The sequence below is a fragment of the Lepus europaeus genome, chromosome 4 (assembly GCF_033115175.1).
Source record: "Lepus europaeus isolate LE1 chromosome 4, mLepTim1.pri, whole genome shotgun sequence".
Lineage (NCBI taxonomy): Eukaryota > Metazoa > Chordata > Mammalia > Lagomorpha > Leporidae > Lepus > Lepus europaeus.
Window position 1 is genome coordinate 16,235,520 of NC_084830.1, and position 10,703 is coordinate 16,246,222.

Genomic DNA, 10,703 nt, shown 5'->3' on the forward strand with positions numbered 1-10,703 from the left:
GAGGATGGCCCAAGTGATTGGGCACCTGTAGCCGCGTGGGAGACCAGTAGGAAGCACCGGGCTCCTGGCTTCGGATAGGCGCAACGCCAGCTGTGGCAGCCATTTGGGGAGTGAACCATCGGAAGGAAGACCTTTCTCTCTGTCTCTCTCTCTCACTGTCTATAACTCCACCTAACAAAAAAAAAAAAAAAAAAAAAAAAGTCAAGGAGGGGAGGTTGGGAGAGTTAAGGGGAGAAACTTTAGGCCAGCAGAGATGAGACAGGCCCACTCTTCACCGGCTGTGGATGCTCAAATTTCTCTTTTTTATGTTTATAAAGATTTATTTGAAAGAGTTGTAGAGGGAGACAGGGAGATAAAGATAGAGAGATCTTCCATCCACTGGTTCACTCCCCAGGTGGCTGCAATGGTTGTGTGCTGGACCAGGCCAAAGCCAGAAGCATCATCCAAGTTTCCCACATGGGTAGCAGGTGCCCAAACTTGGACCATCTTCCACTGCTTTCCCAGGCTCATTAGCAGGAAGCTGGATTGCAAGTGGAGCAGCCAGGATTGGACAGTGCACATATAGAATGCTGGTATCATGGGAGGCAGTTTTATCATCTACACCACAACACTAGCGCCTCCATGATTTTTTTTTTTTTAAGGAATAAAGCAGGCCATAACATTTACTGTGTCTTTTCAGCACATGTGGCTGCTGCTGTGGGTTTAACCTGGCCTGGAAATGGGGGTCTACTGGAGAATGAGCCCTGGACTAAAATACTTGATGGTCCTTGCTCCCCTGACCCATCCCAGCCACATCTCCAGCTCTGCCCTCATGACAGTCTAGTGACCCAGCTATGAAATCACCAGGTAGAGCTGCTTACTATTCTGGTTTGTTTAGGCCAGGGGCTTTCTGTGCTAAAACCAGAAAATCTCAGGCAACCCAGGCCAAGTCTGTCACTCAGATCCGCTGGGTTCTGGCTGAGCAAACACACAGGGTGCTCATTGTCCATTGGATTTCTGAAAACTCCTTATATGCATGGATTTTAAAAGTTTCTGCACTAAAATAAGCTCAATTTCATTTTCCATGAACTTTTTGAAGTATCCTTGTATATGCTGGTACTACAGTGTGAGAAACAGCCTTCGAGTCAGCCAGATTTGGATTTGTCCTGCAATGGACATGATCCACATTGACTCTACTGGGCCTTTGTATTCTGATCTGGGAAACAGACGTAACAGGAATGGCATGCAGGTTTAATAAGATGATGCCCACAATACCAGTTTATCCTTGACTCTCCATATTAAAGCCATTATCTGGCTCTTACATATAAAACAAGTCTGGTACGCACAAAGCATTCAGGATTTCCAAGGCACTTCCCTATGCAGCTCTTCCTCCTTCCCATGCTTTCCCCTCTAAATTAACCATGGTCCAATATTAAGTAGAAATTACATAAATGCGTAATTCCTAAGTTTTCTATTATGTGCCATTCTGAATCACTTGATGAAATCTTCTCCTGTTCTTCTCAGTGCCAGCCAGGCCATGAGTCATGCTTTGTCCCGTGTACCTAAGCTGTGTACCTAAGCTGTATATACTACCTAGCTGGGTTACCAGTTCAACTATGTTGTTGGGTAGCTGTCTTGGTTATCAGATCAACTATGCACTTGGGTAGCTATCTGAGGTTTCTCTGGGGGTCTTGGAAGCAATCCCCTGCTGATCAAGGGGCAAGCCACTGTCCATGGACTCATATGATGACTGGCAAGTGAAGAGACTAGAAGCATCAGCCCCTTTTAGAGATTGAGAATAGGGTCCTACGTGGAGAAGAGACATCTTGAAGGTCATGCCATTGGCAGACCACCTCCTGAGGTCACCACACCCACAGTGACTAAAAAGTGCAGGTCAATCTAGGAGTTTCCCAACACAAGGGACGTGTGGAGAAACCTGTTTCCCAACAGAATTACTCAGGCTTCTGCTGCTGCAGCCATGAGCCTGGGGCCCAGCCTGGGGAACAGGTGAGTTCCAGATTGCCTGGTTAGATAATTCTGCCTGTCCTCATGCCCCTCTTTGGTGCGTGCTTGGAGACAGCCATTCCATTTAAACCCAGATCTCTAAGACACCTGCAGAGTCAGGGCCGATGCCCTGTCAGGTAGAAAAGTCAATCTCAATCATTTCCCACTGGGCTAGACAGGAATACTGTGAGAGTGACTAACTGGTATTCAACACCACTTGTTTTATTGAGTGCCTCTTCCAAGGAGGTGTGTGGGATGTGACACTCGGGTCATTGCTGCGGAGATGCATCTACGACTGGCTGAGAATTCAAATCCAGCTAGCAACATTCTTTATCAAAGAGCTTCCCAGCCAGTGCCGTGGCTCAATAGGCTAATCCTCTGCCTGCGGCGCGGGCACCCCGGGTTCTAGTCCTGGTTGGGGTGCCGGATTCTGTCCCGGTTGCCCCTCTTCCAGTCCAGCTCTCTGCTATGGCCCAGGAGTGCAGTGGAGGATGGCCCAAGTGCTTGAGCCCTGCACCCGCATGGGAGACCAGGAGGAGGCACCTGGCTCCTGCTTTCGGATCAGTGCAGTGTGCCAGCCACAGCGGCCATTGTGGGGTGAACCAACAGCAAAGGAAGACCTTTCTCTCTGTCTCTCTCTCTCACTGTCCACTCTGCCTGTCAAAAAAAAAAAAAAAAAAAGAGCTTCCCTTGGGAAAGATGTTTGCTCAGGCTTCCTCCTTGCCCATGTGACAGCTGGAACATGTGCCTGACAGTCTGCTTTTCTAACTTTCCAAGTGTAATTGGAAATCTGAATTTTTATTTATGATTTCCCAACTTTTCAAACTGTTGACAACTAACTGAAACAATAATTTGAGATAAGCAAAGCACATCTGGAAACCACTGTGTAACCTCTGACCAAGTGCACTGGGTAATCAGATGGAGACTGAGCCCGACAGGCATTTGTGCAATTATCTACACTAGAGGTTACTGGAAGATAACATCCCTTCCCTCGCTCACTCTCTCACCCAGTCACTCACTGCCCTATAAAACTAGCAAGTAATTCTTGATTTTGGCCCAAGGCTTTCCCTAAGACATCCAATAAGCATGCATCGAGCACTTGCTGAGATATGAAGAGGCCTCGCATTTGTTCCCTCTCAGTCTTGAGTTGGTCAGTTCAAGGAATGTCGTTGAGCCACTACTGTGCACCTGAATGGAGCTCCAGACTGATAGAGACTAGAAAATTGTTGGAGATACTAGATAACTAGGTGCACTTTACCTATTAGATCTCTGATGCTGAGTGCTGGTAGCAAACTGTCTTCCTACTGTACCTGTCCGTGGATTCCCTCGGCCCTCACCAAGCCACTCAGTGCCACCTGGGAGCAGTGGGGCACCTTACTTGGGCTGACCAGTCATTGTCCCTCTTAGCCTAACTCTTCTCCATGAAACAGGTGGCTACAGGAGCTCTCCTGGTAGTGGCAAGCACCCTGCAGGGAATGGCGGCCCCAGACCCCGATCCAGGGCGGGTCTCTCTGGTCAAATGTGCTGAAGACCAGTGTGGAAGTTTTCAGTCGAATCTATACAGCACCTGGAAATCCCGCTTTGGTCTAACCTTTTCTACTGAGGTCTTAGACTTGCTGAAGGGCTCCCTCCATCACAGTGCTGACAATATGGACTGTTCCAGCTTAAAGACACATACGCAGATTTATGTCTACTTTCCTCTCCAAAGAAAAAAAAACATCACGGTGGTGTTAGTGTGTTCTTGTTTCCACTGGTCAGTATACACAATGAATAAATAATGGGGTTACTCGGAAAAACCTAGTCAAATGAAGCAGTGATGGAAAACCCGATGCAGGTCTTGGGTTGCATCCTCAACTCCACCACTCACTAGCAAGGGTACTTCTAGTGAGCACTTGTTCTTGATTACTGAAAACAGAGGGCTCAGTCTTCCACCTGCGTCCCAACCCCTTATTATAAGAAATGAACAAAAACACTCTGGAGCCGTCTTCTTAGGGACAAGAAAGGAAAGCAGGGGGCTTCTCCCCTGGTAGGGGAGATTAACCAGCAACCCTCCTGTCCCCTGTTCCCTGGTCAGCAGCAAGGAAACACATCCTGGGGCCTTTGCTGATTCGGTTCGAATTTAAGGACAGTTAGGCAATTCCTCTGTCCCCCCACCCCTAAGAAAAGCGGCCACAACTGCTTGCTTTCTCCACTACCTAACCGACTGGTAACTCTCTGGAAACCACGGAGGTTATGAAATTAACTTCGTACTGACTTCCAGCCCACAGACAGCATAGCTGTGGGGCTCCAGCCAGGCACCAAGTCTTCCTTCTGTTTTTTTTTTTTTTGTTTTTTGTTTTTTTTTTTTTTACTGTTTTCTTTCTGCGAATTCTTACCTATTTTTTTCGTCCTACACCAAAAGTTCCCTGCTCTGTATTCTGCAAACATCTGTGCGCTGAAGCACCTCTAAGGCTGTCCCGGCAAAGAATCCTTTACTGCGACCTTTAGGGCAAGAAATACACCTTAGGAAACAAAAAAAGCAAAAGTCCCTAATGACTGTTGCTCCCTCTCCAGGTACTTTGAGAAGAAAAGGCTCAAACACCAAACTTTCTTTCCCTCTCTCTTCTCTGCACTGGCAGGTGGCGTCTGCCTTCCAACTCCTCGGAACCGCAGCTCGCTCGGGGTATAAAAAAAAAAAAAAAAAAAAGAAAGAAAGAAAAAACAGACTAGAGGGTGCCTTCCGGCGGCCACTCCAAGCTACCTCCGCCGCCAAACCGGAGATTATTTATTTACCAGCGGGATTTAACCCGCTCCGGCGGGGGGCGTGTCCTGGGCGGGGCTCCGCGGCCCGGGTGGGCGGGGCAGGGGCGGGGATCCCGGCGGCTACGCGCCGAGTGGGAAAGCCCGGAGCTGGGGGGAGCGAGCGCCTGTCTCTTTAAACGCCACGGGCTGCGCTCCCGCCCGGGAGCCCGGAGCCGGATCTACAATCCCGTCGGTCGGCGGCCGGAGCGCGAGCTGCCGCGGCTGCGAGAGGAGGCTGCCTTCCTCCCTCCTCTCCTCCTCGCGCCACACCTCCCCTGGGAGCGGGGGGCCGCAGCCCCGGCAGGAGGGAGGCGGTGCGGGCCGAGCAGACGTTTGCCCCTGCATCTTCGAGTCTCCGCGGGCTGAGACATGCGGCGCTGCCCCCTGCCCAGGCTCGCTGCGGCCCGCGCCGGGAGGAGGAGGAGGGCTGCAGAACCCGCACCTGCGAACTCGCCCTAGAAGTCCGTGGGTGCGGCGGGGGCCCCTCCGCCCCGCCCACGCCCGCCACCTCTCCGCGGGTGAGTGCGCCCAGGTAACCCGAACCTGCGCGGGGGAGGGGCCGGCGAGCCGCGGGGAGGAAGCGCCGCAGGTGAGCCCGGGCGGGCGGGCGGCTCACCTGCCGGGCCCGCTCCACGGGGCCCTCGCTCGTTCCCCGTGGGCTGGGAGGCTTCGCGGGGACGTCCCGTGGGCTAGTAAGGGCCCAGGGGTAGGTGGGAGGGGGAGTTAGGGACGGGGGGATTGGAGCAAAGTTTCTCTTCCCGTCCCCCCCCCCCCCCGCTTGGCCTTGGCAGGTAGGGCGCGGGCGGAAGCGGTAGGAGCTGCTGATGCAACGGGCTCTTTGCGCGCGGGCCAGGTGAGGGCTGGGCGCGGGGGGCAGCGCTGCCACCTGTGACCGTGCCCCGACAGGTGGAGACGCGGGGGGCGCCTCTCCAACCCGAGCCCCCCCTGCAATGGCTCCAGCTGCTCGGCCCCCCGCCCGTTTTATTTTATTTATTTATTTTGTGTGTTTTTGTCGCCTCCGCTGTTCCGAACGAAAGCCCTTCCCACACCGGGGCTGCTACGTGGCTTCGTCTCCCAACAGGTGGCCTCATCCCCCTGTCCTGGGACCTGCGCCAATGACCCTGCTGGCGCTTTCGCTCTCTCCCCTCGCGGCGGTGTGAACGCTCGTCCGCAGCGCGATGGGCAACCAGGTGGAGAAGCTGACGCACCTGAGTTACAAGGAAGTTCCCACGGCCGACCCCACCGGCGTGGACCGAGACGACGGGCCCCGCATCGGGGTCTCCTACATCTTCTCCAACGACGACGAGGACGTGGAGCCGCAGCCCCCGCCGCAGGGACCCGAGGACGGCGGGGACCGGCAGCCGCTGCCCGCGCCGCAGCCCTACGACCCGCGGCTGCACGAGGTGGAGTGCTCCGTGTTCTACCGCGACGAGTGCATCTATGAGAAGAGCTTCGCGCCGGGCTCGACGGCGCTGAGCACCTACACGCCCGAGAATCTGCTCAACAAGTGCAGCCCGGGCGACCTGGTGGAGTTCGTGTCGCAGGCGCAGTACCCGCACTGGGCGGTGTACGTGGGCAACTTCCAGGTGGTGCACCTGCACCGCCTGGAGGTGAGCAACAGCTTCCTGACGGACGCCAGCCAGGGCCGTCGCGGCCGCGTGGTCAACGATCTGTACCGCTACAAGCCGCTGAGCCCCAGCGCTGTGGTGCGCAACGCGCTGGCGCACGTGGGCGCCAAGGAGCGCGAGCTGAGCTGGCGCAACTCGGAGAGCTTTGCCGCCTGGTGCCGCTATGGCAAGCGGGAGTTCAAGATCGGCGGCGAGCTGCGCATCGGCAAGCAGCCCTACCGCTTGCAGATTCAGCTCTCGGCGCAGCGCAGCCACACGCTGGAGTTCCAGAGCCTGGAGGACCTGATCATGGAGAAGCGGCGCAACGACCAGATCGGGCGCGCCGCTGTGCTGCAAGAACTCGCCATGCACCTGCACCCGACCGAGCCCGAGGAGGGCGACGGCGATGCCGCGCGGACTACGCCGCCTCGCGGACGCCCCCCTGCGCGGGCCCCCGAGGAGGAGGAGAACGGAGAGCCGGTGGCGCACTGACCCGCGGAGCTGAGCCCAGAGCTGCAGAAGGGGAGCTGTTTGCAGCCGCCGCTGCCCCCTTCCTCCCTATCCCTCCCTCCCCCAGTCACCTCTGGGTCCCATCTGGGATTCTGGGCCCTTTGATAAACGGAGAGTTGGTGGAGTGCGCAGCCGGCTGTGGACGGGGGAGGAGAGGAAGGGGACAGAGGGAGCAGGTAGGAGCATTTTGGCTGGGGCTGGGGGGCGCTTCCTTCCTCCTAATCTGATCGTCTTCCTTTGCATCCTGGGGGCAAACTGGGTTTGCCTGGCACTTAATCCCTGCTGGATCTGTTTCCAGCACAACGCCCTTTTTATGCACGGGGCTGGGTGCGGGGTGTCCAGCAAAGGAGGCCTGCGTGCCTGCCGGTCCCTCCTGGCTGCCTGCCCCAGGCGTTCCTGCAGGCCCACTCTCTGAGAGCTGCTGCTCTGCCGCCTCCCGCTGAGCTGTGTGGTATCTGAGAGGCCAGCGCGATTTATTTGATTTATTTTACTTTATGAGATTCCTGGGGAGCAGGGCTGGCGAAACCACCTCAGGGTCAGGGAGCGGCAAACGAAATCCAAGCAGCCCTCATGAACGGGAGCAGAGCTGAACCACCCGGGCTTGCAGACTTTGCTGCGTTCTCCAGCCCCGTGCCCCCAAGTAATGCCTCTTCCGGAGCTGACTCCTGGCTGAGTCGGCTGCGCCACCCACCCCACCCCCCACTTCCCAGGTTACAAGTAAATCATTGTCAAGGGCCAGCCAGGGGAAGGATTCAATTAAGGTTCTGCTGTGCTGCCTTTGTTTTGCGCCTGCTGTTGTGGGCACTTATAGCTGTGTTATTTGTTATCAGAAGGAGGGAATCGCCCTTTGTGTGTCTGAGCTAATTAAACCTGCTTGGCTGTGTTCATCTGCCTACAGGTCACAGATGGGGATGGCTTGTGCCACCTCATAAAACATCCACTAGGGAATTGGCCAGACAGGGCTGCCCTGGCAGGAAGTAGTTAATCTAGCCTAGCCTCTCTGGATAGTGAAGGCCAGCCTTTTAAAAACAAGGCTTTGATGCTGATCCTGTGACTTTTTTTTTTTTTTTTTTTTGGCCCCTTCTCCCATACAGTCACTTTTGTTCTGCTGGTGGTAAAATCTTTAAAACTGAGGCATGCTGCAGTCCTAAGATAGGTTGCTAGCCACACCGTGTGCAACTTAATTCAAGATGGAAAGTCTCGTAGGTTCTGCAGTCTTGCTGCTTGGAGAACAGCTCCTTTGGAGCCCATTCGTAATGAAAGGGTGGCATCCGTCACAGGTGCCACCTTGTGTAGACGGCAGTCCTGGAGCAGGCGGGTGACCCGGGGATCCATTGGTGGCAGGCTTGGGTGAGCTACAGAGCCACTGTATGCTTTAGTATGAAGCTTTCGAAATGGTTTTAAACTCGTGCCCCTTGGGGCCCTTTAACGATGTGTGCCCTCCACTGCAGAATGCCTCTGCTGTACATGGCTAGTGCTGTCTCAGAACTTAAGGTGGGACATTTTGGTTTTTTTTTCCTCTTGAGAGGCATTCTGTTACCCAGTTCTTAACCACTGGAATAGAATCCTGAGTGGTTCACAACTGAGGCCACCGTGGGGCTGTAGCCTGGGATCCTTAAATCAAGGCAGCACCACTTGGAGGGTTTCCTAGTGTGTTTTTCTGAGACAGGGAAATGAAGGCCATGACTTTTAAAAGCCTAGAACAATGGTGGCGCCCCACCATGAAAACTTCTCCCTGAAAAGGCATGCGTTGGGCTCCCCGTTTTCACAGTGACCCCCCACCCAACAGCTGTTGTCACTTTGTCCTTAAAGGTGAGCAGCATTCTAGCCCTGTGTGGGACACTGGAGGAAAGCCAGTGTGTTGTTGGAAATGTAGATCTGGTTTCCATGTTTAATACTCTAACAGCTTTACATTTACTGTCTCTCGGTCATGGGAGAGCAGAACAAGTTCAGTGTGGGCGAAGACGTTCGATTGAATGGATGTGGATTTAAGATTCGGGTTTTCTTTTGTGCTTAACACAGTTGCAAGAGATGACCACTGTGCACAGTGGCACAGGCCGGCAGCTCCGGGCTTGCCAGCTTTTTGCTACTCCCCTCCCTGTCTCCTCCTGTCCAAATGGAAAGTCTGGTCAGGCCGAAGTGCAGCAGTGGCTGTGTTGTTAGTAACCAGCTGCTGTTCTGAAAAGTTTTCAACTTGAAAGAAGTGCTCCTGTAAAATCCACACCAATGATAGCATCTACCTCTGGAGGCTTGAAAAATGTACAGGAGATGGATCTACTCTAGATCCTGCTTTTCAGTGTAACCCTAACGTTTCTACAGACTACCAGAGATAATGAACTGTAATACTTAGGAACAGAGATTCCATTGGAATGTTGGAAGTCTCCTTAGGGGTTCAAGGCCTAAGGGAAGGCCACAGCCGACCGGTAGAGGCTTCTAGGAAGGTAATCCAGTCCACTCTTGCTTCTTTTCCTTAGGATGGCAGTGTTATGGGTAAGTGATTTTTTTTTTTTTCCTGACCTGAAAACAGCTACATCTGGCACTTTAGGAAGAAATAAATATATTTAATAATTTTTGTTTCTCCTTAGGAATAAGACTTTAGAACTATTTTGTACTGTGAATTACGGATGCTCTTTGAAGGAAAGAAATATCGATTCTCATGTTCTGCAGATGCCTGGCAGGGAGAATCAGGACATCGCCCGGCACGTATGCTAAGTGAAATCAGACAAATTCTATTTTCTTACCTGAACAAATATTTTATTGAGACCGCTGATGTAGGTCAGAGGAGCCCACAACTTCAGCTACACGACTTTTGTATTGAAAGGACCCATACTTTTTGTAGCTTTTATTCCACATTTAATTTAAAAATGACTTTGTAGCACTAAAATGTCTAGCAGAAGACTTTAGACCTTGAAGGATATTTTTAGTTTTTATGAAAAATGACACTTCTGTGGTTAAACTTCTCCTGTCTTTGGTGTTTCTGGCCCTGGACACCACCCAACCACATGGAAACATATTTTTGGAAGCAAAACTTTAATTTTATATAACATATACTATGGAGAGCTAAGAAAACTAAATACTACTTATTTTCTATTTTTTGTTCTTAACAAAATGGAATCCACTGTGTTGAAGACTCTTGATACTATGTGCTTGTCTAACCATTTTTTATCGATTAGGATAAAATCTAGTTGTGATCGCAGACATTGGATAGATTTCTTTGGAAAGTCACATTCTATTTGTGAACTTTTTTTTTAATCAGGATAATAATATCAACTTTTCATTATGTTTTGTTCTCAACTGTAATACTTGTGACACAAAGAGATTACATTGGCTAACAGGATAAATTCTGCAAGTATTTTATTTCCCAATGAATTGTATAAACGTTATTTTTATTGAAGGTTGTATGTGAAGTCAATGTTATGTTCTTTTCCACTTCTTAAGACGGAAGTTCTGATTTGAAATTGTATCATTTCCTTCAAAATGAAGGGCAGTGCTTAGTTAAATAAAAGATGGATGATATCTTTTAAGCCATTTCCTCTTCGCTACGTCTTATTAAAATAAAGTCTGTCAAGTCCTTTTGAAAAACACTATAAGGGTTTCCAATAAACCATCTATTAGAATTCACTGAATTCTTGTATTTTTTCCCTCTTTTACCTTCCTTTCTGATGTTTTTGATTCAAAGTCAGCCTACTTGTTAAGTACAATTTCTCTGAGAATAGCAGTGTGTAGCATCTTTGCATTGCTCAGTAAACATTTTGATGAATTTGTTTAGTGATTGAAACCCCAACAGTTACTATGTGAGAATGAATAGCTCATTGCTTCCAA

General features: G+C 51.4%; 1 protein-coding gene across 1 annotated transcript; it reads left to right on the plus strand.

The window, feature by feature from the left end:
- The first annotated feature begins 5,011 nt into the window (after positions 1-5,011).
- On the plus strand, positions 5,012-10,502 carry LRATD2 (LRAT domain containing 2). The gene is made up of 3 exons (XM_062187995.1): positions 5,012-5,282; positions 5,846-7,057; positions 9,467-10,502. Exon 2 carries the CDS (start codon positions 5,943-5,945, stop codon positions 6,861-6,863), a length of 921 nt encoding a protein of 306 aa, XP_062043979.1. The 5' UTR covers positions 5,012-5,282; positions 5,846-5,942; the 3' UTR covers positions 6,864-7,057; positions 9,467-10,502.
- The last annotated feature ends 201 nt before the right edge of the window (positions 10,503-10,703 follow it).

Bases quoted from the DNA above. Each gene is read 5' to 3' on its own strand.
- LRATD2 (XM_062187995.1), top strand. From the start codon at position 5,943: ATGGGCAACCAGGTGGAGAAGCTGACGCACCTGAGTTACAAGGAAGTT.